Source organism: Parastagonospora nodorum, assembly GCF_000146915.1.
Source record: "Parastagonospora nodorum SN15 chromosome Unknown scaffold_3, whole genome shotgun sequence".
Lineage (NCBI taxonomy): Eukaryota > Fungi > Ascomycota > Dothideomycetes > Pleosporales > Phaeosphaeriaceae > Parastagonospora > Parastagonospora nodorum.
The window spans coordinates 2,952-28,838 of NW_001884551.1; the positions used below are offsets into that span (position 1 = coordinate 2,952).

At 45.3% G+C, this 25,887-nt stretch overlaps 11 protein-coding genes across 11 annotated transcripts; 5 read left to right on the plus strand and 6 right to left on the minus strand.

Moving 5' to 3' along the window:
* Nucleotides 1-7,085: 7,085 nt before the first annotated feature.
* On the minus strand, nucleotides 7,086-8,310 carry SNOG_01847 (hypothetical protein; the record flags this gene model as incomplete). The annotated part of the gene is made up of 4 exons (XM_001792420.1): nucleotides 7,086-7,415; nucleotides 7,465-7,727; nucleotides 7,785-7,936; nucleotides 7,991-8,310. The coding sequence occupies 4 exons, from the start codon at nucleotides 8,308-8,310 to the stop codon at nucleotides 7,086-7,088; spliced, it is 1,065 nt and encodes a 354-aa protein (XP_001792472.1).
* An 829-nt stretch (nucleotides 8,311-9,139) lies between these two features.
* Nucleotides 9,140-10,132, plus strand: SNOG_01848 (hypothetical protein; the record flags this gene model as incomplete). Its single annotated transcript, XM_001792421.1, has 1 exon — nucleotides 9,140-10,132. The coding sequence occupies one exon, from the start codon at nucleotides 9,140-9,142 to the stop codon at nucleotides 10,130-10,132; it is 993 nt and encodes a 330-aa protein (XP_001792473.1).
* Nucleotides 10,133-10,181: 49 nt separating this feature from the next.
* On the minus strand, nucleotides 10,182-11,484 carry SNOG_01849 (hypothetical protein). The gene has a single exon (XM_001792422.1). It carries the CDS (start codon nucleotides 11,398-11,400, stop codon nucleotides 10,273-10,275), a length of 1,128 nt encoding a protein of 375 aa, XP_001792474.1. The 5' UTR covers nucleotides 11,401-11,484; the 3' UTR covers nucleotides 10,182-10,272.
* A 1,632-nt stretch (nucleotides 11,485-13,116) lies between these two features.
* SNOG_01850 (hypothetical protein) lies at nucleotides 13,117-13,507 on the minus strand (the record flags this gene model as incomplete). The annotated part of the gene is made up of 2 exons (XM_001792423.1): nucleotides 13,117-13,316; nucleotides 13,345-13,507. 2 exons carry the CDS (start codon nucleotides 13,505-13,507, stop codon nucleotides 13,117-13,119), a joined length of 363 nt encoding a protein of 120 aa, XP_001792475.1.
* A 335-nt stretch (nucleotides 13,508-13,842) lies between these two features.
* On the minus strand, nucleotides 13,843-14,518 carry SNOG_01851 (hypothetical protein). Its single transcript, XM_001792424.1, has 2 exons — nucleotides 14,051-14,518; nucleotides 13,843-14,000 (listed from the first exon to the last, which is right to left on the minus strand). The coding sequence occupies exons 1-2, from the start codon at nucleotides 14,443-14,445 to the stop codon at nucleotides 13,895-13,897; spliced, it is 501 nt and encodes a 166-aa protein (XP_001792476.1). The 5' UTR covers nucleotides 14,446-14,518; the 3' UTR covers nucleotides 13,843-13,894.
* Nucleotides 14,519-17,212: 2,694 nt separating this feature from the next.
* Nucleotides 17,213-17,446, plus strand: SNOG_01852 (hypothetical protein; the record flags this gene model as incomplete). Its single annotated transcript, XM_001792425.1, has 2 exons — nucleotides 17,213-17,336; nucleotides 17,367-17,446. The coding sequence occupies 2 exons, from the start codon at nucleotides 17,213-17,215 to the stop codon at nucleotides 17,444-17,446; spliced, it is 204 nt and encodes a 67-aa protein (XP_001792477.1).
* A 980-nt stretch (nucleotides 17,447-18,426) lies between these two features.
* Nucleotides 18,427-19,161, plus strand: SNOG_01853 (hypothetical protein; the record flags this gene model as incomplete). The annotated part of the gene is made up of 2 exons (XM_001792426.1): nucleotides 18,427-18,837; nucleotides 18,913-19,161. 2 exons carry the CDS (start codon nucleotides 18,427-18,429, stop codon nucleotides 19,159-19,161), a joined length of 660 nt encoding a protein of 219 aa, XP_001792478.1.
* A 1,313-nt stretch (nucleotides 19,162-20,474) lies between these two features.
* On the minus strand, nucleotides 20,475-21,005 carry SNOG_01854 (hypothetical protein; the record flags this gene model as incomplete). Its single annotated transcript, XM_001792427.1, is given in 2 exon segments — nucleotides 20,475-20,534; nucleotides 20,553-21,005. 2 exon segments carry the CDS (start codon nucleotides 21,003-21,005, stop codon nucleotides 20,475-20,477), a joined length of 513 nt encoding a protein of 170 aa, XP_001792479.1.
* Nucleotides 21,006-21,688: 683 nt separating this feature from the next.
* SNOG_01855 (hypothetical protein) lies at nucleotides 21,689-23,270 on the minus strand (the record flags this gene model as incomplete). Its single annotated transcript, XM_001792428.1, has 4 exons — nucleotides 21,689-22,293; nucleotides 22,403-22,906; nucleotides 23,096-23,205; nucleotides 23,251-23,270. The coding sequence occupies 4 exons, from the start codon at nucleotides 23,268-23,270 to the stop codon at nucleotides 21,689-21,691; spliced, it is 1,239 nt and encodes a 412-aa protein (XP_001792480.1).
* Nucleotides 23,271-23,423: 153 nt separating this feature from the next.
* SNOG_01856 (hypothetical protein) lies at nucleotides 23,424-24,509 on the plus strand (the record flags this gene model as incomplete). The annotated part of the gene is made up of 2 exons (XM_001792429.1): nucleotides 23,424-23,459; nucleotides 23,514-24,509. The coding sequence occupies 2 exons, from the start codon at nucleotides 23,424-23,426 to the stop codon at nucleotides 24,507-24,509; spliced, it is 1,032 nt and encodes a 343-aa protein (XP_001792481.1).
* A 426-nt stretch (nucleotides 24,510-24,935) lies between these two features.
* Nucleotides 24,936-25,794, plus strand: SNOG_01857 (hypothetical protein; the record flags this gene model as incomplete). The annotated part of the gene is made up of 2 exons (XM_001792430.1): nucleotides 24,936-25,521; nucleotides 25,577-25,794. 2 exons carry the CDS (start codon nucleotides 24,936-24,938, stop codon nucleotides 25,792-25,794), a joined length of 804 nt encoding a protein of 267 aa, XP_001792482.1.
* Nucleotides 25,795-25,887: the final 93 nt, after the last annotated feature.

Below are 25,887 nucleotides of genomic sequence, written 5' to 3' on the forward strand. Positions count from 1 at the left end.
GTATATAGAGACTTTGTTAGCTTAGCCTAATTATAGAGAGTACTATTCTAGTACTCTCTATAATAGCTCTAATTACGCTAGAAATGCCTTATGCAACGCTCCTCTTAGTCTTTATTATAGGCTGCAGCACTATAATAGATAGAGTTTTAAACGAATTTTACCTAGTTAGTAGTTATCTAGTAGCGACTAGATAACTGTTATGCTAGATAAGAAACTAGGCTTATTACTATAGCAGTGTAAACTAGATATCCTAATTCTAAAAACAGTAACGCGCTAAAGTAGAAATAGGTTAATAATAAGCACTTCTGTGCTACTAGCTATTAAGCTATCTATTTTTATAAATATTTGCTATTTAATTATCTTTTACGCATATATATTGTTTTTGCTTTTAGCTATCTTACTATATCTCTCTTATATAGAGTATAGAAACTATAAACCTGCCTATCTATACTACTTATTGCTAGCATTATATTATAAACTAGATGCTAGCTCTATTATAATAACTGCAATTACTATTCTTTGCGAAGCTTATATAAACTATAGGCTGCAAAAGTAAATCTTAATATAGAATAGTCTATATATTAGATTGCCTATTCTATAAAGATATTCTAGCACTGTTTCTAGCTATCTATCTTATATAAGTAGTTGTTACTACAGCTCTTTATCTATAATCTTGTTATTTATACTCTAGTATAATATATAGATTATTTAGCTTTAAGTAACTGTAGAGATAAAACTTAGGAGCAAAATATAGTCTATTTAAGCGCTTTAGCTACTTTTAAGCTCTGCTTAGCGTAAGGCCTATCTTTTCTTTATATAAGACTTATTTTTTTCTAGCAATAGTAATCTTTAGACAATAATAATACTTATAAGCTCTGAGCTTATTACTTACTACTTCGTATCATTAAAACTTATTAAGCTTTGCTTAGCGTAGAGTTTGTTATTTTATAGTATCTAACATTCTCTCTAAGTAGCTTTCTCTAGTATGCTTAAGTCTAGGCTATAATCTTTCTGCTCTAATACTGCAGCACTATGCTAATAAAGACTGCTATTCTATTACTTATTAGCTTACTTTAAATTCTGTAGCTATGCTTTTAGCCTACCTAAGCGTAGTATTCTATAATATCTAAGATATTCTCTGCTTTATAACGTTTAAACTTAATCTGCTGTAAGACTTTATTACTCTATAGTAGTGTGTAAGAAGCTGTAATAATTAAGATAAGAATATATAGCTATTAGCAAGAAAGGCTGCTATTAGTACTAGTAGCGTAGAGGTACTAGCTTAGCTTATACTACTAGCATATATAAGTATTAGAAGTATATTATATATTATAGCGAATTGCTCTGCATATATCGCAGAAGTTGCTAGCGCTCTCTCTGCTAGCAGTATAAAGCAGCTCTATATAGAGATATAGTAGCTATAGATTATTTCTCTATTTAGCAATATTATAAGCTAGACAGCTCTTAGCTATCTCTTCTAAAAAGAACTAAATAACTCTCTCCTCTTAGGCATCTTTCTGCTAAGAGGAATGCTACTTAGTAATACTCTTGCTATAGTAGTTGCATCTTATAGCATTAATTATAGTGTAATTAGTAGCTTAGCTATTAAGATACTTGCTTATAACTATGCGCTAGCAAACTCCTATCTAAGCTTAGATAAACTTCTACATCGCATCTTAATCTAAAGTTTTCTAGTCTTAACGCCTAGGTATTAGCTTTAGCGCTAGGTTCTTGCTTCTAACAACTATTACTAAGTTAACTGCTTCTCTAAACCTGCCCTCTCTGCTAGACTTCTAGGCAAAATTAATTATTCTATATAGTTAGTTAAGATAAATAATGCATATAATACTAGAGAAATTAACACCGTATACCTAATGCTAATATTGCTATAATAAATCTTCTATGCTCTAGCTATAATGCTATGCGCTTAGATCTAGTTTTAGGATTAAGATTTCTATAGTAAAACCTATAGCTTAGCTCTTATATAACACGCTTATATAAGCTCTAGTATTAATAGTATATAATCTCTTTCTTGCTCTTAAGCTGTAGTAACTAGCGCTTATATAGGTTTATTATATACTTAATAAGCTTGCCTAGAGTATAAATATAAACTAGATAGCAAATGTTTAGTCTTATAGTAGAAGCTTAGATATAGATAGGCGTTTATATAAGCATAGCCTTGCTTAATTTATACTCTAAGCAAGGTAGTTGCGTAGCTATAAGAAAGAGAAATAAGCATTAAAGTAAGCAAAGATTACGCAGAGTTGCTAGGCGCTTCTAATAGTTACTACTTATAAATATAAGATAGCACTTATCTACTATAATCCTGCGTAAGATACTCTACTATATAAGTCTTCTAGCATATTTAATAAAAAGCTAGGTGCTAGTAATATCAGCGCTTACTAATATAACTAGAGCTAATAGCTCTTCGCTACTTAACTATTCTAGATGCAGTATGCTTATAGCTATTAGGCGCTCCTTTATATTATTTAGTAACTCTTAGAAGAGTAGTACTATAACTAAAACTTCTAGGTTCTTAAGATAAGCTAAGGCTAGAAAAAGTAAGCTTTTGCTACTACTAGTTAGTAGTATAACTATAACTAGAGTTTAGCTACTAACTACTGCTTCTAACGCTTATGCTTGCTTAGCGGATTTATACGCTAAGTTAGGTTAATTAAGCGCTTTGCTTATTGCAGCTTTAATAGAGGTTTTGCTAACTAATGCCTAGCGCAAGCGTAGCTGTTTTACTAGACGCTTAACTAAGCTAGTTAGTAGTTAAGAGTTTATACCTAGATGCTCTATGCTTTGTAGCTAGTGCCTTAGAGTAGGATAGCTAGAGATAAGTAGCAAGATTATACTAACTTTTAATAGCTCTTAGCCTAAAGAGTTTCTAGTATAAGGCTCTAAGAATTCTAACTTAAGAAATTCATGCTAGTAGTTACTTAGGGCCTAGAAGAAGTATATTAAGCATAAGCTTAAGTTCTTTACTATATCTATTAGTATACTATAGCTTTATAGTCTAATTCGTTCTATACAGTCTACTTAGAGATTAATTCTGCTCTCTAATTTAGTTTCCTCTAGTTCTTTAGAATCTTCTTAAGAGTTGCGATTATACATACTATAGCAAAAGTCTTTTCTAATAAACTAGCGTCTAATTATAGAGATAGCATAGCAATATTCTAGCAATCTAAGCGTATATCTAAGATAAGTCCTAGTCTCTCTCTACATAACATAAGTAAACTAATCTAGCTCCTAAGCTCTAGTATTAGTTAACTAGAAGTAGTTGCTATAAGAGTTGCCTAGAATAGTGCAGCAAAGGTATTCGCGCAAAGAGCAGATATATACTAGATAAAGAAGTAGTATCTGCCTAACTGCTAAGAGTAGAAAGCATAGGATAATCTTTAGTTAATTCTATTATAACTAAGTCTTGTTATATTAGGTAATAAAGGCAACTTAGCTATTAATTACGTAAATATTATAGTCTTAAGCGTAGTTATTGCGCTATCTTACTAATGCAATCTTAGTTTCTCTTGCAGGTTAGCTACTAGTTATATATACTAATAGAAAGAGAAGCTCTAAAAAAGAGTTAATTCGCTTAATAAATTTGCAAACAGCTAAGTATATCTATATCTCTTAAGCTCGCATTTGTTAGCTAGTAGAGCTAGTAAGAAGTTAGTTAAGAGTCTATTTAAAGCTATTACTAAGATTATTTACTTTGTTAGTAAGAAAGAAGTACTCTCTAACTTTGCAGCAAACATTATTCTAAATAGTTATAATAGAGAGACTAAAGTAGTTTACTGTAAGAGGAATAAATATAAGGTCTTTCTAGAGATTATTTTATTTAGCCTCTACTAGACCTAATACTATGCTCTTAAAACGCTTAATAACAAGAGGCTAGCTATAAAAATAGAGGATAGTATAATCTTAAGACTATAGAGTATTAGCTTTATTACTTTTATTAAATGTAATATGTTTAGCATAGGCTAAGAAGCTAATTATAATACTAAATAGGCTGTATAAACTATTAATAAGGTAATTCTTACATTATTAGTAAAAGAATTCTTGCTCTATCTAGCCTTATTGCTTCTAGGTAGCAGATAGTAGGATAGCTTCTACTGCAATTACTCTAAGGCAGTATACTATACTTACTAGTATATCTAAATAATCTTCAGCGCGCTGTAATTAGTAGGTATATAAGTTAATGCCTAAGATAGCTAGAAAATAAATAAGCCTACTAGAAAACTAGTTGCTGCTAATATGCTGGAAAATAAAAGCTTCTAGTAGCTTAATAAGCTTCTAAATTTAAGTGCTCTTATTATTAAGATTTAGAGATTAAATAAAGCTTATTATAAGCTCTAGTTAATTCTCTTACTAGAGAAATAAAGCTACAGCGTTATGCAGCAGATGTTAACGTATTATTAGCTAAGTTAAAGTATTTATACTTAAATTAGAGCTAGAGAAAGAGCTTAGCAGGTCCTATATAGCAGCTATAGGCATTTAAGTATTACTAGTAATTTCTTCCTTATAGATTGCCTATGCAACTCTAAAGCAGTAGCAGGTAAAGCGCTTTAGATATTTAGTATAACGCTATTAGGATGCTTTATTCTAAAGGCGTCCTATAGGCTAGGTCTTAATCTCTATCTTCTTAGAGCTTCTTAACTAGCGGCAGGTCTCTAGAGGCAAGGTAGAAAGACTAGCTACTCTCTACTCTATAGCTAAGTCTACTACTCTAACTGCCTATTATAATAAAGTATTATAGTAATTAGGTAGCTAGCTTGCCTAGTAAAGTTATTTTAGGTTATATTTTCTAAGGTGTTCTTACTAGCTATTCCTAGTAAACTAGCTAGTTTAATCTATTCTAGAAATAATAGCTTTAGCAATATTATACATATTAAGTCGTTGTTACTAAGCGTTCTAGTATTTAGCTAAGATAGTAGTTATCTTAGAATTTAAGGATACGTTTTTAACAGTCTCTATATAATTAGAGTCTAGAGTGCCTAAACTAGGTGTTACTATAGTAAAATAGCGCTAATAGCTACTAGTTCTAAAGAGTGTCTAGACTTTTACTCTCTGCTAATACTCTCTTACTGCTAGTAAGCTTTGCTATTAGTGCTCTTTATTATAATATTAGGCTATAGTTCTTTAGTTAGTACTAATATAGCTATAGCGCTGCTCTTTGCATTGCTATGCATAAATTAGGTCTTGCTAGAAGCGCAATTAGTTCTCTACTATAAGTAGAGTAGGTAATATTATAAGAACTTATAATCTATAATACTAGCAGTTCTAAGAAGCCTTTCTCTCTGCTAACTTAGTTGCAGATCTTAGGTAGTACTAAATAACTGCAGTTTAGATAAGCTTTCTAGTTTCTTATGCCTCTATGCTAGGTGCAAATAATTATGCTAAATTTAGAGAAGTAGTAAAGTAGCGCATAAGCGCTAGTAAATTATAGTAATAAAGTAGAGTCTTCTTAAGCCTGCATAATTATATATAGCAATTATATAGGCAATAAAGAATTAGAATTAAATACTTAAAATATTATTAAATATAAGCTGTCTTAAGAAGAGAGTAAGTAATTAAGGATATTAGCTAGTATTAAATAAAGTAATAAGTGTTGCAATTATAGCTAAGGCTTACTAAGCTAAGAAGTAGAGTATTAGCACGTTAGCGCTAGCAGGCCTAGAGTAGCAGCTTAAGTTTTAAAGTTCCTCACTAAAGCAAACTCTCTAACTTTAAATGCCTATATTATAACGAATTTTAATGCTATGAATAAACTATTTAGAGATCTAGATTCCTCTTATAAAACTGCACAAAATAGCTTCTTAGAAATATATTATTTCCCTCTAGAAGGTTATTTATTTCTACGTTGCATTCCTACAATATAGCGCCTTGCTAAGGCCTATTCTAATTAGCTAAGCTCTGCATTCTCACTAGAAATGCAGGTAGACTTAAGGACAGAGACTCTATAGAATTTCTTTTACTTATTAGTAATAGTTAATAATTAGTTAAGAAAGTTAGAGATAGTAATAATATTAGCATAATATAATATAGTATAAATATATAGGTTATTAGAGATAGCGTTATTATTTAATAATAGTTCGTATTAAGAGAAAAGAAAAAAGTAAGTAAAGTTATTCTACTTTTTCTTTAATATTACTATAATAAGACTTAGAATATCTCTAATAACCTCTTATAATAATATTAGTAGTAGCTATACTCTACTTATATGCAATTTTAGCTACTAAAAGATATTAAAATACTTAACTCTATTAAAATATTACTTAACTCTGCTAAAATATTACTTAACTCTATTAAAATATTACTTAACTCTATTAAAATATTACTTAACTCTATTAAAATATTACTTAACTCTATTAAAATATTGCTTAACTCTGCTATAATATTACTTAACTCTATTAAAATATTGCTTAACTCTGCTATAATATTGCTTAACTCTTAGGTGTGCATAGGCTAGCTTAGCACTGTTATCGACCTAATATCAGAAATCCTAATATGTATAGAATGCTATGTTATCTCGGCATGCGCTAGAACTTTGCAAGGTTGTTCCCCGTATGAAGATTATCTCAGGTAACTTTGTGCATGCAGCTGCGTTACAAAGCCGCTCTGCTGACATTGATCTTACACGAAGTGCGCACGTTGCTTTTTCGATTAATCTTTCGGGAGGCTTCTTTCCTACAGTTTGCTATCTACATCAGCTATGTTTGGGATTGGTAGGACTTACGCTCAATGCTAGCTAGATGTCCTCTGCTATCCTGAATATAGCATATGAAACGCACCTATTGTGTATTTCCTTATTCTAAACTATACCGTGAGTGAAACTTAATTAATATAACCCTAACATAATGAGTGTACATGGTTTATACACTCTTTATGCTGTATCTCTTTGCTGCACTAATTATGTTCGTATCAGCATGCTATACTTCGAACCACTAATTTTCTGTGTGCTATACTCATATGGGCTGCATAATTTTGTTTGGGTGGCTGTGTGTCGTGCAGCTCTGATGGTGTCTGGAAGCTCTTGGCAAGTAATGAAGTAGTGAATTATTAGACTATCTCGGAATTTCAGGTTAAAATCCTTCAGCCCACCTCTTCTCGTGGTCTAAGAAGTCGTTTACCGTGTCAACGATCGTCTCCTCAAGGCGGATGTATTTCCACGTATTCCCAAGGACTTCGAAACTCCTGCGAACGTCCCAGTCCGTCGGCTCAACTCCGTCTGGCATCAACTTCTCGGGAACTCCTTCAATAACTCGGTCGTGTAACTCGGGAAAGTTCCTCCGGATAATGTTGATGATGCTCTGGGGAGTGATAAGCCCACTAACAAGCAAGATGCGCTTGTTGTTTGTCGCGGGTTCTGTCATAGATAGGATGTGGGCGAGGGCAACGTCGCGCACATCAACCTGCTTGCATTTAGCAAAATTGCTGTTAACTTCCAAAATGGCGACTTACATAATGCCAGGCTGGAAAAGTCAGGGTTTCGATATCTCTGTACGTCCCGTTGAGGAAGTTGAAGACCGGAAACACATTTGTGCTTGGCACGTTATCAGGACCGGCCGCCGGCTGAAGCATCGGCCCAATGATGACGTAGGGGTTCAGCACTGTCATGCCGAAAGTTGGTTTGTTCGTTTCCATGAACTTCCAGGCAGCTCGCTCAGCTAACGTCTTGGACGCAACATATGCGGCAACCACATCGCCTTTCTCGATTGCGTACTCTGCAGTCACCCGAGCATCGAATTAGAAACATTACGAATGAGAAAGTGTGAAAATACCGACTTGATTCCAATCAGCCTCTGTATATGGCTCCCGTGCTTTGCTGACCGGATGAAAGTAGTCAGACACGCTGGCCGTACTGCCGGATATCACTACTCGTTTAAGAGTAGACCCTCCGAGTCTCTGGGAGGCTTCAAGGAGCGAAGTAGTGCTACCACAAGTCTTAGTATCATTGTTTTTCCTTGACGTTGAGCAGATCACATACCCTTTCACTGCGGGATCGATCATCGCAAGTTGGAAATCTTTGACAGTGAAGTCTACGGGAGATGCATTGTGGATGATGTAGTCGAATGGACCACTCTTGAATACTTCCTCCCATACATCTGTGACTCCGATGTCTGCAATGTTGGCCCAAGTGATGTGATCCTTCCAGGACGGATGGAGGGCGATTACGTCACGGGCCTTTTGTTCAGAGCGCACAGTACCCACGATATGGTAGTTACGTTTGATGAGTCCTTGAACAATATGAGAGGCGACGAATCCGTTCGCACCAGTAAGAAGGACCCTGCCCGTTGATGCTGCCATCGCGATGTTTTGGAGTAGGGTACTCGACAATTGATGATAGGTGGATTTACGTATTGAATAGACGACAGGGCCGATACTAATGTTGAGTGAGGAGTCGGTGGAAGATGGAGATGATGTTTCAACAGTGAGAGATGATCTGGAGCTACTCATATATTAGTTGCAACATCTTAAATTCAATTACTTTGAGATATTCACCATAAAGAATACGGGCATAGGAGATAGGCCTCGCATGTTAGATGTAAGCACACGTCGAAATTCATTGACTTTGCTTCGCACGCAGCGGCGGAGTAAGGGTGACAAAGATTTCCGATGTCTTCTGGATCATTTTTCGCAGCAAAATCTCAAGATTTACTATTACCAACCTAATATCGCAAGTCGGAGCACCCGACGAGATGTGCTTAGCGATCGTTACGTGCACCTGTTTTTGGGGGCGGACGAGTATGTGCGCGGAGTGAAACTGACCCGGGAATACGGGTTTGGTACAGATCAAGCTCTCCAGTGATTTGTTTCGGTGAACCCGCAATGAGGAGCGGCAGCGTGCATTGATGGTGTGCTTTCACTGCAATCCCAGACCGGGGGGACAAACCCGCCAGGGTCCGCTAGGGGAGCAACTCGGATTGGCGGAGATAACGAAGTGCTTTTCCACTTAGCCGAGTGATTTAAACCACCCTACATGTGCACGTGCGCATGGGATAGCGGTATGTAATCACGACATGTCTCCCTAAGCCAAGGCTTGAGCAACTTGGCATGTGTACCTACTTAGGTGTAGTCGAGCTCCCACAATCTTTGATTATCTACGCACTCTTCCACACTAAACATAGCGGATACAATGTCAAAACTGCTGATTTACGGAGCCTCGGGCTACACAGGCCGCATCGCCAGTCATCACGCCAAGAGTCTTGGCCTGGACTTCATCGTCGCCGGACGTACCAAAAGTACCAAGGCCAAGGATCTGGCCTTTGAATTGTGTGCGAATTATCGTCTGTTTGATCTCAAAGCGCCTGAGGATATTGACATCGCACTCGAGGGGATTTCAGTGCTACTGAATTGCGCCGGTCCCTTCATGCTCACTGCTGAACCACTGATGGCAGCATGCATTCGTAAAGGAGTTCACTATCTCGACATTGCTGCTGAGCTCGACAGCTACCAGCTTGCTGAGAAGAAAGACCGCGAAGCGCGATCCGCCAATGTCATGCTGTTGCCAGGCTGTGGTGGCAGCGTAGTCATGCTGGGATGTCTCGCTGGCAAGGCTGTCGAGCAAGTCGAATGCCCAGCGAGCATTGACATATCCCTCTGCATTTCTGGTTCCATATCGCGTGGATCGGCCATCAGTGCGATGGAGAATATGAGTGCGGATGTCTTTCAGCGTGTCGACGGAGCATTGGTCCATGCAGAAATTGTCAGTACCATTGAGCTTGATTTTCACGACGGCAAAGGCACGGTAGCCAATTTCCAGACGACGCTACCGGATGTCATCACCATTTGGAAATCGACCGGTGTGCGCAATATCCGGACCTTCGTCCACACTACAAGCGATGCTTTTTCTACTGGAGACCTTCCTTCCTTGGCGGATGGTCCAACGAAGGAGGAGAGAGAGGCTGCACCCTATCATGCTGCTGTCAAGGTTACCGCACGAGATGGAACTGTTACTCATGCTGTGCTACATACAGTGAATGGGTATACATTTACAGGACTAGCTTCCGTAGAAGCCGCGCGCAAGATTTTGGCTGGAATCGCTGTACCGGGATTCCAGACACCTGCTGTCATCTTTGGGAACGACTTTGTACTGGCCATTCCAGAATCTAAAGTGAGAATGTTGTGACAATGTTGTGTCATTCACGACAAATCAAGAATGCAAGGGCGGGCGCAAAGATATAGATATGTGACTCAATTGAAATATATACAACTCAAATACCCGACCTGAAAAGTTCGTCACAAGCCAGAATCAACAACAACCACGGCTTAACCGCGGACAAGAGTGAGGCCGTAAGCGGAGAGGATCTCGTTAACGGGCTGGAAGTAGGTGACACCTCCGCTGTTGCAGTTGCCAGATCCTCCGGAGGTGACACCCTGGGCCTGGGAGCCAGAGTAGAAAGAACCGCCAGAGTCACCGGGCTCGGCGCAGACGTTGGTCTGAGTGAGACCAGTGACACGGCCCTCAGCGTAGTTGACAGTCGCGCCCAGGGCGCGGACGGTACCGCAGAAGACACCAGTGGTGGAACCGGAACGGCAGACGCTGGCGCCAGTGGCGGCGGCGGTGCTTCCAGAGATGGCAATGGTGCCACCACTGTAGTTGTTTACGACACCCTGGTAGGTGTTTCCGCTGGTGGAACGGACGAAGGCGTAGTCGTTTCCGGGGAAGGACGAACCACTGAAGGTTCCAGTGCTGGCACCACCGGTGGTGGATGCAGCGGCGCCGGCAGTACCGCAGTGACCAGCGGTGACGAAACCGGTGGTGACAGAGAAACCGACAGAGCATCGGCCGCCACGGTTGATGAGGTATGCGTCACCACCACGGACGGTGGCAAGGACGGTTGGCAGGGCCTCAACAGTCTTGACCTCGTACTCACCCTCGACAAGACCGGCCTTCTTGGCGAGGTCAGCAGCCTGGGTACTGCTGCTGGAAAGCGCCTCGAGCACAAGCTTGTTCGAGGCGACATCGACGTAGTAGGAGGCGATGCCGCTGGCAGCCTCCTCAGATCGCTTGCCAAGGGCGGAGATGTCCATCTCGTCGAGAGCTTTCTTGGCGTTCTCGAGCTTCTCAAGGGGAGTGTCAACGACGAACGCCTTTGCGCCAGCGGCGGTGACATCAGAGGTCAGGGCCTCGTCGGTAACGGCGACACTGAGGTCACCGTCAACGAGCCAAGCACCAGCGAAAGAGGAGCCGGCAGCAGTGCGGAGCTGCTCGATGACATCGGTGGCCTTGAGCTCACGAGCAACACGGGCGTGGGCCTGAGCAGCGTCAAGTCCAAGGTCGCGCTTCATGGCAGCCAGGATCTCGGGGTGGAGGGTGTTGGCAGCGGCGGTAGGGGCGCCATATACAATGGGCAGGAAGACTGCGAGAGCAGCGAGGAAGCTGTTGATCTGCATGATGGCGGTATTGAAAACGAGACAGAAGAGGCGAGGCTGTGATGCTGTAGTGATGAGATCGAAGAAAGCTGAGTCTGCGATGTCGTTATGGAGATGGAACTCCAGCCCTACTTATACTCAGAGCAGCTCAGATATCACAGACGGTATCAAGCTTCGGTCATTGTCGTCCAAGGCAAAGGCCTAATGCTCTCCTTCCTCATTCGCTGCACGGTGATGCTGCGTGTCCCAGCAAGAGCGGAAAGTAGACCAAAACTGGCAATTCACAAGAGTCCTTAATTGCTCCGACTGATGCCAAGGGTCTCCTGCCACATTCGCCACAAGGTAGAGTTGCTTGTTTCAACCGCATCGGGAGGGTAAGCTCCAAAGGGAACTTCACAAGAGTCCAGCCCATAGTAGTTCTCCCCAACAGGCACTTGACAAGAAATCTGCCTCGTGATGTTACATGCTATCGAAACAGCTTTCCGGAACAGGCAGTTCGAGAAAGTGCATATACCCCTACGCTGTGCGATTCAAGTAGCCTAACAGGAAGGAGCGGGAGACGAGATAGCGAGCAAGTAGTGTATAATGGTGAGACTAGAGCCATGATACTGCATGGACAAATCATAGATAACGGCCCTTACACACCTCGGTAAATTACCTTCCTAATCGAACGTCTGATCCGCTGCCAAGAGTCGGGAGTCTTCCCGCCTGTGCAACCGGAGTGTTTCATTCGATAGGAGAGCTTCGCGATAGCTGACGTGATTGGCCTTCAGTATGATAGCGCCGGTACCTGGGCGGTTGGCCTTCTTGGCGAATCTGCGATCGTCGGGCCTTTCTGGCGGAGACTTGTTTACAATCTGGGGACACGAAAATCTTCCGCCTGAGTGAGGACAATAGCCGCTTACGCGTTGTGAGTTTTCGACGCGGTACGAATCTTTCAAATGCTCTTCTCATGCGAGCGAGACTGTGCATAGATTTGCTTGTATTCCTGATGGCGAACGAACATGTTTGGCTACCTAGGTATATCTTGAAAGTTGAAACAGGATGAGGCCAAATGCTGTTAAGCGAGCTAGCGAGCTTGCAAGCTTGCAGTAGGTATTATGCGCTAACGAGTACGCGATGGTAGGGATCTGCCCGGCTGCAGACCACAGGATGGCAGCTGAGTTATCGTCTGCGCTGCAGGTACCCACAAGGGTAGCGATGATATGAAGAGTACCTAAGTAGGCTGCCACTTGTCGGGCGCGTCACATGCACCCGAAAGAAATCCGAGAAGCAGGCGATTGTGGAACACCGCGCTTCATTGAGCGACAGAAGTGAGCAGCCGTCATTCCACGAAACCCAAAGTGCTAGCTTCCGTAATCTGCTACAGGAACAATGCATGCCATGTAAGCTCGCTGGAGCATGAATCCAATATCATCGCTTGTCGAGCATGCTATCGGCGCTTTGCAGACTGAGCGTAGATTACGCATTCATCGAGCGACGGTATTCCTAGGTTACGCGTGCGCAAGGTTTGAAGTTGGAGTTTGTCCGCGAACATCGACCAAACACGTGGCCGTAATACTTCACATACTCGTTTGGCTCTGGGGAATTGCTCGCGTCTTTGAGAATTACTGGGATGTCCGGCTCGACGTGAAAGATAGTCAAGGCTCGCACTCAAAAGTAAGTATCATGACGATGCCTCTGAACTGTGGGAGCCAGTCCAGTATGTCAGGCCAGTTACTGTTTACAAGGCTACTCTCATTCTCGACTGCGACGTCCACCAGTGGTTAGAAGCCTCTGTTTGCGACAACGTATCTTGATCCAGCAGTGCAAAATGTCGATATCGAAGCGGAACAAGAAAGGGTCTCCGCTACTGTTTTCAGATGCATGATCCTCACACGGCACCACTACAACATGCTTGACCTTCTGTGCCTGACGCTGTGCTTCATCCCACGACTCTTGACGTTTATCGACAGCTAGAGGGACTGGACATGGGGAGCGCAGCGGGCAAGTATATGTGAAAGGGCTTTGGGGGACCACCTTGGTCGATTGGCTCCTCGGTGACGGCGACCGAGCGGGGTGATTCCGTCCAAGATACCAAAGACAAGATAGAAAGGTGCAGCTCTTTTCGGAAGGAGAAGGGCGACATGTTCTGCGCGCGCGCTTGGTCCGTTGACGATTGAATCATGGGCGCATGGGGTTAAGAGCCTAGCTGAGATGTCGACCGGGCCGACGTGAGGACTCCAGGCTCTGATAACTCAGCTGATCGTCTGGAATACCTCAGCATAAAGAATTCAGGGCATGAATAGTTCGGCTTCAAGGCTGTGACTACCTGCGATTTGCGTGCGTGTAATGTTAGACATGTCGCGATGGGGTGCGAGTCGAGATAATCAGAGAGTTGCTGAAGGATTGTGGGGCGTTCCCCGTGCGCCACGGGCGCCACCCGTGGCGCGCGACATGGAAGGATGCGAGTGTGGAACATGGTTGCGATGAAGTGATTACGATTACTATTTACATGGAATTTGTATAGTGAGGTCTATGCGACACCGAAGACCTCAGTAGGCTTAACGTCGAACTCCTGGAGAGGTGCAACTGCGGCGTTGTAGATCATGGGGGCCTTGCCAGTAAAGTTGTATGCAGGTCTACACTTCGTCAGCAAAGAATTCACGACGCGCGACAAAAGCGCACTTACCGGTCTCCGTATGCGCCATATTCAAAGCTGATCAGGATCTCCCTTGGGTATCCGTCGACATCAGACTCTCTCTCGCTCAGCTTGGCGGCGACTCCGTTGTTCGAACCGTAGATGATGCGGCAGTTCTCGTACCAGTTGCCCTTCCTGTACCAACCGTTCTCGCGGCCTTCGCAGCGTGCCGTAACGCCAGCGATGTTGGTGGTCTCGCTTTCGACCCTCGGTACCGTCACGTTGAAGCGGTAGTAAGAGCCGGAGCGAGTCATTCCAGCTTCCCACGCACTCACGTGCCATGTCCAGCCCTCGGGGATGGCGATTTGGCGTTCTTGAACGACTGGCTTTGCGAGCGCACCGGCGGAGGCGGCTGAGAAAGCGAGGAGGGTTGTGAATGAAACCATGTTGGATGAATCGGAACTGGTCGTTGTGTTTGAAGAGTTGGGGTGGATGGGATTGTGTGATGAGTTTGGATGTGGTGGATGTCGAAAAGTTGATGTGGAATACTTTATTCTTATACTTCTTACTGCTCACAGCGTAATCTCTAGACTTCTCGACATCGTCATGTCTTGATTTCCGAGCGTACCGAAACGCATGGGTTGGGCTGTTTGGCCGAGCGCCCAAGCTTCTTCGTGATCATGTATGCCCGCAGCGTTGGTGCTGCCGATTCTCGACATGAAGATCAACCACCTCCATGGTTAGATCGCACTGCTTGGACCCTGCTGAACGTCATTCAATAATGTTGGAGTGGCGCAGATACGAGGCTGCTGCGAAAATCCAGTGGATTTAATGGGTGTGACTTCGGGGTAATTCCCTTTTGGCTTCGGGGTAATTCCATATGTGTCCATGCTTGTGCTATTTTAGGGACTTGCGCGCTGGCACCCTCCCGAGGTCCTGACGTCTTTCGCTAACTTGGAAGCGGTTGCCTCCACAACAACCCCACATTCACGAATGGACGAGCCTGCCGAGACGCGAGCTGCTCAGTTGTCGCTGGCGTGGGTACAGTCGCTTTCACCAGCAGATCAATGCGACATACTATTGTCACCTTTCGCACTCATCGCTGGCAAGAGCAACGTGTAACTCCACGCATCGTATTCGCAACACTGGCCTCGAGTAGATTTTCCGCCACTCGCGAAATCTTGTTCGGGAAACTTTCCGCCACATTGGCATTGGTCGGCCACCCAATGCTCGTTATGTGACCATCGCAAAGTCGTGCCGATTGCTCGGGAAGCGCTGATGCTTTGCGTGATATCCAGTCTGCAGAGAATCTCCGTGAATTTCACGTTTCTTTACACGCAGGACAAAGACATGTTCCACGCGTCAATGTCCGCAATTCTCCAACTCGACCCTTACCCATCTTGGAGCTGCGACAAGAATGAGACCGCTTCTTCTCACGGGATCTCGGACAGCTGACATAAACGATCCTAGGGGTTGTCAGCTTTCAACTACCGAGAACATCAGACGTTGTCGTTTCGCCGTCATACGGCGCCGAGATATTGCAGGTTACCATTACTCTTGTTGAATAACTCACTTGTGGATCCAACATCGTATAACGACTTCCCCACCGTCCCTGTGAGCGGACGCTCCCTTCCATGCCCCACTCGTATTCGCATCACTTCCCGCAAACGTGGCCATGGCAGTGAGAGGGTGGTGGCATGATATTGTGATATCACAATCGACCAAGTTGACGTAAACACAGAACTTAAATGCACCAAGCGTACATTGTAGGCCAGTCGGAGGGGTGTTGTTGCATATTGTTCTTATATGTTCTTGCACATCGGACCTCCTTTCATTGGTAAGCTACACGAGTTTGCCCACTCGTCTTATATGATACTGAGACGCTTGGCAACAAGTGGTACATCTACCGAAGGTATAATATAGATCTGTGGAAGAGACCAAGCAGCTCAGCTGTTAGGCAAACTTAGAGGCGATACCCCAGGTACTCTTGGCTGGTACCTAGATATGGGATCGATGACTAGATGCTATTCGGAAAGCGACGCAAGCGTTATGCATGTGACGAATGTCGCATGTGCATAATAGCTCCATAGACATGCCTTCAATCGACGATGGGCATGACATGAAGTGTAAAGATGCACGCTACTCTGATAGTAGTGACATGACTTTCTTTACGTTAATATATGCTTTTCGCTCGCACCTTTCACCTGTCCCTAACTCACGTACGAGGACTTCCACCTCACCTTGTTTGTGTACAGTCACCGGGAGATGACTTGCCAAAGCAGGTGACACAATGCCACTAATAACTGTTCACATTCCCAGCCCCAATGACCCACAAACCCTTTTTTGTAAATTCGCCCTTAGCAAAAGCCATTCTCACCAACACAGCAACCATGACAACTGCTGCGGGTGTTCTTTACTCTTTTCGAGAAAGTCATACTCGACCAAGTTCGACCCGTTCCTTTCGAAAAGCCCATCAATTTGCTCGCGCGAAAGATAAGTACGGAGCCGCCCAACGCGTAGGGTTGCTTGCCTCACTGGTCATCAGCAGGCCCATGACTTGCATAAGTCTTGAAGTAGGACAGTTAGTGTCCCTGAAGATACTTCAATGCACTAACAATATTTTAAAACAATGCTGTTTGCGCTTCCGTGAGCTCGATCATGTCTTCTGCTTCGCGTTTCGGTCGTGTGATGTGTCGGCCAACTGACCGTATTGCGGCGTGACCAACGGTTGTGTTACCACGTGAATGACTCACAGAAGCCCATCTGTACACTTGCTTCATCGCTTAAGTATTAATTTGATAGTGATGGCATTGTGGTGCCAGGAAATTCGAGAAAGTATCTTACGTCTCAGTATCCGATTCTTGTCGCCTAGTCACCCCGGTTTTGCGAGCGTTTACCCGCCGCACCCAATCGAAGAATCTTCCTGACAACTATTAATCTAAAGGCACATTTCGAATCTCATGAGTGGTCACGAATCCAAAAAGCTGCCTTCTGGCCTATGTAACGGGTTGGCATTTCCCCGGCCTGCCTCGGCGATGGCTCGGTGTTGTCGACACGCCCGAAGCAGTCGCGGTCGTCGCCATCGCAATGAGGGTATATAATGACGAAAAAGTGGCGGTACTCATTCTTCTATCAGACATATCACGTTTCTTACTTGGAGTCATTCTTCAATACTGCCCTTACACTACCTTCATCTTATCGCATCATCCAACCATGTCCACTTCAGCATCGTGGCCATCAAGTCGTGGTTCTTCCATCACAGTCGCCGCTCGGCGTCCTCAATCGAGAAGCCAAAGATCCTGCGCCTTAATCGCAGCCCTGAAGAAGCCATTCCAGGGTTGGTCGAAAGAGTTGCTGCGTGCACGAGATCACGATGACGATGACTACAACTTCGCAAGCGGCCGAAGGCGCGGATTCAAATCGAGAAATTACGAAGCTGGCTACTGAATGCAATGAAGAACTGGTTCAAAGGAATGGTGGGCTGAATTAATGCCGCATATTAGAGGAAATGGAAGTTCTCGTGGAACATTTGCTCCTCCCGCAAAGACTTCTCTTCCCAAACTAGGCCACGGCGAACAGAACGCCGCTGGCGTAGAGGAGGCTACAGCACGTGCGTTAGAACCGCGATAACATCTTACGAATTGAAGGGAAGTGTTGACATTCTATGAGGGAATACAATCATCTTGCAGTGGTCGATTCAGCAAGTGAATCCTCGCCACAAATTACGGAGAATGACGTCACTGCATCTAGAAACAAATGTCCACCACGTGCACGCTTGCCTGCACAACAATTGTTGAACTGTTCCATTGCTCCGAAGGTCTGCTTGTCGCCTCCACCCTAGAACTACATCGCATTTCATATACTGGCTGGTAGTTATTTAGCGTCTTCAATGCTCACCGCTGCTTCTGACCATGGTTGGGCGGGATGGACCTAATCTCAATTGCGAACCTCGCCGTGCCCCGTCACCACTTCGAACAGGCTTCATGCATTTGAATCGCGCATCGCCTGGTCGAAATACCCCAGCTTCTCCTGATGAACGAGGACACATTCTCCAGTGCGAACCATGTCGCGCGTTCTGCATGAAACAAGTCACAAAGGACGCCACGACTCGGGCATTTCCTTTTCTGTCACTCGTCCGCCACTCATCGCTTCGTTGACATGGAACTCAAGCCTCCGCCAAGATCGCGATTTCAAGCCACTGCAACTCCTTGCTTTTAGTTTGCCTTTCTCCATGCCATTGGCGACCGTGCGGCTCATCCATGCTTTATGATGCGCTGGACAAAGCTTGACGCATCGCCATGTTGCTGTGAATTTCTCAAAGTCGCGGAATCAGTATTCGCAAAGTTTCAAAGCTTCGAAAGTTCCAGCTACGCTTTTCTTCTGGACTCCCAGGAAGGCACATTACGAGATCTGTTGTGTTAGTCACTATGTCCGCGATACTTTACGGCGCAATCTTCGCTGCAGCCGCCAATGCTGCGAACATCACAACGTCCATCTGGCTGCCCGGCGCTGCTAATGCGGATGCAACATTCGTTGGATCTGTTATTGAACACTCCGGCGACTCGACCGTCTTGTCGCTCGCTTTTGCCGACGCGGCCATCACACCCGACCTCTTTCGCAGTGCCCCACAGCAAGTCACCATAGGTGGCACCACATACGTCGCCTACAATGTCAGTGCAAATGATGGAGGAGCCTCGCTTGCACCTGCGGATGCTTTCTCAATCACCATTGAACTTGAATGCCGAAGATCGAGTGGAGGCATCAGCGCTATGCCTACGTGCACGCTTTCGACGCTCGGCGCAGGGGATATGTTCGGCGATATTTGCGCTGGGATGACAGTCACGTCGTTACCAGGATACTGCACCGCTTCCAGTGCCATCGATTCGATAGAGACGTAGACCTTGGCCGGGGAGTCGCAATACTATATCAACAACTTCCCGCTGATTATTACGGCGGGCACTGAGAAGCTTGGAGCGTCGGCCGCTGCGACACCCAACGCGGGTAGCGTTTCGGTCACCACTGGAAGTACATCGCTAACTTCAGCGTCATTATCAATCCTATCTCCATCTGCGCAACAGGCTACCGGAGGTGCCGCGCCGATGAAGACCATGGCGCCTGCGCTGGCTGGTTTGGGTGCGGCTGTAGGTGCCTTCTTCTTGTAATCGTCAAATGTAATCAGCACAATTCTCAAAATGTTGTGGTTTTCGTAAAACAATTATATCAGTATAGAAACTCTAGGGTTAATCTACGCGCTTAGCGATCTCTTTCTCCTTCGTCGCCTTACGTTTCTAGTCCTTCATACACACGATTCGCTCGCCTTTCTTTCCAAAACACGTCCAGAGTCCGACGACGTTCAGGTGTTAAGGTTTGTATTGTGTTATTTCTCTCTGATAAATTTGACTCTGGCAGTCTTCTCTTGCGTACTTTTTTGTTATTGACTTTGTGCCTCTCTCCATCAAGTAGCATCCTTCAACGCAGATGAGTGTGCCAAGCGGTAGATGTCTACACTTGGAGTCAACATCAAGAGACTTTGTCTTGATTTTGATTTTGCGAATTTCTAAGCTTTCTAGATCTGCCCATTGTTGGATGACCTGGGTCAGAAGAGAAACGAGTTCTTGCCTCGGCTTCTCCGATCGTATCAAAATTTCGGCTCGATGTGAGCTTATCTAGTATCGTAGGTGTACGCACGGCTTCAGACTTTGGTGGAACATGTACATGGAGTTTCTTAACTGTCTTAAGGCTTTCGCTGCCCTTATCGTGTTACCTAACATCTCCTGTAGTTCCCGATCGTTCCGGTAATTTGTAGATTTAGTCGTCCGTGCTGAACATTTGGGAAGTGACTGGGGCGTCGGCAGCCATGATCTAGTAGCATCATTGTGTGGATATCAGTGGGCAATAGATATTTTGGCTGGCGTGAGATTGTGCTTTATATACAGACAAAAGAGTCGTGTCATTGTTCTTCAAGTACAAACACATCGCTGACTGAGATCACAATCATCGCCAATGAATCATACTGACTCACTAGAGTCGATGCTTCTAGTGTGACTTGATAGTTGCAGCGCATGCGCCCCGCGCATGTTGTTGACTTGAAAGGTCATGCTAATCACAACACCATTGTAGAACCAATGGAACAGGATCTTCGCACATCAGATTGAGCACATCTTGAAGCGGCCTTTGGAACATTATTCTTTGTGATAGTCAAGCCTCTTCGAGCTGAAAGACTCTACGTGTGGGACAATGAGACCACCAGATGGCCATGACAGAAAGCATCAAATTTGTGTCATCACGGCAGTATAGCATGAAGTAGCAAACAAAATCTTTAGAAGAAATGAATCGATTTTTACTTGTTTTAGTAGTTGGGTATCGATCATGCGTACCGAGCTCTGTGTGACCAATGCTTTCGGAGAAGACGCTCATTACTCGCAAATTCCAGCCACCGCTCCTTAACAAAACGTAAAAAAAAGACATAAGAGACTTACGAGCTGTTTGTAAGACCATCGCAATCAGCCTCTGCTTGCCTCGTCTCCTTGCTCGTCTGCTACTTCATGCATACCATACGCTGTCCCTTCCTCCCGAAACACTTCCTGCCTTCGTCGTCTTCTTGCACGATTCCCTGATATACATGACCCTGACAGTCTTCTCGGTTGCATTTACTCCTTGAATGCTTTCCACCTTCCTCCATGAAGTAGCATCCCTCAGCGCAGGTGATACTGTATCGGAGATGTTGACATCTCATGTCAATAGGGAACAACGCCATTTTGATCTTGATGTTCTTGAGTTTGATGTAGTCCAAGTGCTTGCGCTCGAAGCAGTCCAGGTTTGGATTTGTGGCGTCAGATCGGATCATGGAGACATGCGCTTCGGCTTTGACTGGTGTGCGGGTGAGGAACTTTGGTAAGTGCTCGGAGAGAGAGTCGGGTCGGGGCGGAACATACACTGCGAGTGTGTATACGGTATCGGAGGGCACTGTTTCGCCCAGCGGATCGAAGTGTCCGACGTTTCCCATGTTGGCAATGGAGCGTGATGAGCTTTTGGTAGATAAGTTGTGGGTCTGGTTGCTTGTGGTACCCTATTTGGAAGCTTTTGTATGGATCGTGGTAGTGAGGCAGTGCTGTCGCTATTTGAGAACGATAAATACCGTGGCTAGCACGAGGTGGCGCTTCAAATGTACAAAGCAGTCGCCTCATTGTTCAGTGTGTGATTAGTGGCTAGCGTGGGTGCGCTGTGAAAGACAAACAGATCAATGTCTGGAACAATGCCGATCGCGTTGAAAGACAAGTGGTCATAGAATTCCAGGCTACCAATGCGCGGCCTCAATGACGACTCTGCGCTCTGACATCTCGCGCTTGCGCATTTTGCGAAAAACTGCGGATGTCGTTGTATCTCGCGAAAGGATCGAATTGTGACCATCTCATGGTTTGTTACAAGGCGAATCTAAGAAAACATTTTATGTATCGATAGGCGTTGAGTGAATAAGACGCAGTACTGCTTCATTGTATCACCACACAATAGTATCTATGAGTAAAAGCAACGCATTCGGATCATCACTGTAGTAAAGCATGGAATCGAACGTATGACAAGGAATCAACAAATCGATCTCCGGTCAGCTCCTCGACGCAGTATTGACTCCACAAAAACTATCCAGCCCTTTGTCCGAAAGAAGCGTATATTACGCAAGAAGAATAGTCCTTACTTCTTGTCAAAGCCCGACATTACTACCGCTTTGTACATTGGCAAGCGTTTCACCCACGGAGTCGGACCCTCCTTTGGTACCTCTGGCTTGTTGTGCGGAGTGATCTCATTCTTGTTGCGCGCAAAAGGACGCGGCTCAACTTGGTGAGTACGGCGACGTCTAGTTGGGAGGGGAAGACCTTGGACAGTGCCCTGAATCGAAGAATTGGCTGGGGAGTGAAACCACGACGACATCGAAGAACGAGCGTAGGCTGGAACTTCAGGCACGCCGTATGGTTCAATCCTGGCTATCTTTACCTCGTTTGTGTAGGTTGAGAGAAACGCGGTAGGTACGGACGATGGTCCGAGGAGTCCAAGAGCAGTTCCTGGCGCTGGTGTGACTGAGAGAGGAGGAAGGCCGACGCGGGTGCAGCGCGAATTCGAGGCTTGATGTCCTTGTAATTCGATGTCCTTCCTCTTTCCCGTTGCCTGTATAGCGGAGGCTTGTAGAGGGTGGGGGTGGTGATGGCGCTGGTGGTCGCAGTCGCTCTTCTCGTCGCTGCCATAATTTTCGTCGTTATCGCAGTCCTCGTCGCCGCCGGTTCCCTCGCCGACATCGCGGTCTTTTTTCATTCATCAAGGTCGGGGAGAGCAACGTGCTGTCTGCTGCTGTGGAGGATTCCGAAGGCGGAGTGCTGTACCCATCGGATGCGTCGACATCGCAGCTCACACCTTCCAGAACCAACCACACAGCGCCGTTGATCATCCCCTCAGTATTGAAGTCTGGTGTAGTAAGAACATTTGGGATTGTTTCGATCACTGAATCTGGCTTGACGATAGCTTCGGGGATCGTGTCCAGGTGCTCGTCAGCGGCGGGAATGGCATGAGCTGGATCTTCTCCATCGGAAGTGCCCAAAGACCGCGTGACATTCGTTGCAGGCGATGTCATCCTCGCTCGCGTCTCGGTGCCGGGGCAAGATGATATGGGAGATTTCGTAGTTTTGTTCGGGACTAGTGCAAGACGGGCTGTGAGTGACTCCATGGACATCACTCGATTACTAGCTCGGGTATTGGGCTGTTTAGCGCTTCGTTTGTGATTTGGAAAGATGTGAGCCTTGACCTTCCTGCTACACATGGCTGATTTCTTCATGGCTAGGGAAGCGTGCGCTGATTTGGGGGTGCTTGTAGTTGTAGGGAGAGTTGCAGAGTTGTATGCGGATGAGGAAAGTGATCGTTCTTAAGTATGAGTAGGAGATAGGATTCAAGCAATCACTTTTGTGGATAAACAAACCCTGCAGCGTCAACTCATTGCTACCATGTCATGGCACTTAGTGAAAGACAAAATCTGGTAGTCAACATGGTTACCGAACAACCTCAACACGAGGCTGACATACATTGTGCACGCTCGGAACTCAATAAACTTACTATGCACAGCATTTGCGTGCCAACCAACCACTCCTGAAACGAACGAGGCTTGCCCGCGATGCTGGTATGTAGATGAAGTGTGACAACCATCAGCGCGACGCAAGGGATGCCTATGCAATTTTAAGATTTTTTCTGAAACGTAAGAACATCCAAACCTCAAAATGGAAGTGGCCATGCTGGCGAAAGGATCTTTAGCTATCTGAACTGGAGCGTCAATGATTACGCTAGGTGTTGTACAAACGACAATGATCTAGTGACCACGCAAACAACTTCACGGCTCTGTTGATTCACAACGACGAATGGTGAATCGCAAACATCATTCGCCAGCATGTTCATCAGCGTATGCGCCCTCCAGGTCATAACGGTATGTTCAACGAGAAAGCTTCCATTTGCGCTGCAATAACTGACTACCATGGAGAACTTCATCAACACCCAGCTTCGCCCAGCGGAGACTTGCCTCATTTGCACCGACGTCTTTGGTAAAGACCACCAGCCTGCCGCATTACCCGGTTGTGGACATGTCTTCGGTCATCTCTGCATCCAAAAATGGATGCGCACAGGTCGTGGGAACAGCAACTGCTGTCCAAGTTGCCGACGTGCCATGTATGTTCGAGACACAAAGCGTTCCTTCGATGCCTCCTCAATCTGGAAGGCACTATGCGAGCAGCCTCCAGAGCGGCTCCACACGTTCATGGCTCATATCTGGTCTGGGGTACGAACCTTATGGCAGCGCAAGTCCAATGGCAAGTTCACTGTGACCGAACTCCTAGATGTCGCCATCATCCCAGCTCTCGTACAGACTGCAAACCCTAATGACGCTCGACGAGTTCTCGACAACGATCCTCTTCTCGACTGTTACAATCTCATCGCTGCATCCTGGGACTCTCTCGGTCGCCCGGACGTTGCGATTGGTCTTGCTATCCCCCTCGTTCGTCTGACGCGTTTGATGTCGAGCGCGAGCAGCACAGTGCCGAAGTGGCTGACGACAGTGCCACGAACGAATCGCTTGTTTTGGAAAGCAAACGCGTCTCTCGGCCTCACTGATTGCGACATATCGTGGAATACTATCATAAGTGCGTCGCAAGATGTCACTAGCACTGCAAACTTTTCACTTCTACATCTGTACACGGTGCTTGTCTCTCAAAGCATCAGTCACAATGCGCAGCCAGATGTGTGGCCGACGCGACGGCACGAAGTCATGAACCTGGTGGTTGACCGGTGTTGCAAGAAGATTGTCGGAGATAATTGGACTGGAAGACCGAGCAATGAGTTTAAGGATGTGCTTGTGGCCGTGTTCGAGGATTTGAGGAGGTTTCAATTGAACAAGAAAAAGCGGAGCTTGAGAGGGCATGATGGCGAGGAAAGTGTGGTGAAGGGTATATGGGCATTGGCTGGCTGGAGCGTGAGCAGATGATCAAGCATGACCTTGGTCGGGATGTAAGTATTCAGAAGAGGTGGGGCCGATACGTGGCCTTGTGGGTCTACAAAATCATGCTAGTCGCTGCAGACGTTTGACTGGTCGCCAGCGCGGCCTGTCTGCTTTGTATTTCTTCCAGCCTCAACTGCCGCGTATGCGCTGATAATCCCGTCATGTTATATCGCTACTCTACCGCATATCGCAATAATCTAAAGACCAGTAACATCTTCATAGTTCTCGCTTATGAGCTTACCAATGACAAGTTTTCATCTACATATTGTGCATGAGTGATCATTTGTGCGGAGAATAAGAGTATGTCATAATTGCATGCCATCATAAAGCCTATAGAAACGACACCCGAGCTCGATCGATCTTTCGACTAACTCTTCAGAAGTGACTATTGTCTGGAACAAAAACGTGAACATGATTAACTTTTGCTACACCACTGCTATCGTAGCAACACTCTCATTCAATTCCATTGCAACAGCCGAATGCACACGCGCAGGCCTCCTGTCCGCCGCGCAGTCGTACCTCGCCGCCCAAACCGCAGGCAAGCCTGGCGCTCTCGCCCTGGCCACGACGAACTTCACCTACCAGCAAAACAACAAAGTTTTGGACATTGCTAAAGGCCTCTTAAGTACGCCATACGCTATAACACTGAACCGATCAACCGCCGACACCGTTGCGTGCGCCTCCTACACAATGTGGATCAGCACCAGCGGTGCCAAACCATTCGTCGTATCCACACAGCTGCGCCACGCGAACAACGATACCGGTACGATTAGCATGATCGACACCGTCGCCGCAACAACCGGGGATTTGTTCTTCGACGCGAAAAAGACCTTAGGATACATCCAGAAAGAAGATTGGAGCGACATTGCCGAGGGGCAGAGGCCGAGTAGAGAACTTTTAAAGAAAGTCGGTGATGCGTATTTAGATATGTGGACGGATAAGAATGCGGCGGATAGTATTCCGTGGGGAACGCAGTGTGAGAGGGTGGAGGGGAGCTGTAAGTTTTCATCGTCGCGGAAGGATGTGAGAAGGGTACTGACAAGGTGATGCAGCATATACGAGTCCTTGTGGCGCATCGCTTCCACGCGGTGGTAGTGCGAAGAAGAATGGCTTGAGGCGATATGTGATTGATGAGGTTATGGGTAGTGTTGACGTGCTATGTCAGTTTGATAGTTTGGGTGCGTGGCCGGATAGTCATGAGATCAGAGTCGTCGATGGTAAAGTGAAGTATGTCCATACTGTGACGGTAATGAGGGGCGTTGGAACGTGAGCGGAGACTTAGCTAAAGAGCAACATGTTGCGTTGAACATCTCCGAATTTTATTCAGAGCAATTGAGCGAATTGTGTACGAAGCTGATTTGAT

Coding starts and splice junctions, on each gene's coding strand:
- SNOG_01849 (XM_001792422.1), bottom strand. CDS start 11,400: ATGCAGATCAACAGCTTCCTCGCTGCTCTCGCAGTCTTCCTGCCCATT.
- SNOG_01851 (XM_001792424.1), bottom strand. CDS start 14,445: ATGGTTTCATTCACAACCCTCCTCGCTTTCTCAGCCGCCTCCGCCGGT. Junction 14,001..14,050: donor TATGGCGCATACGGAGACCG/GTAAGTGCGCTT, acceptor GACGAAGTGTAG/ACCTGCATACAACTTTACTG.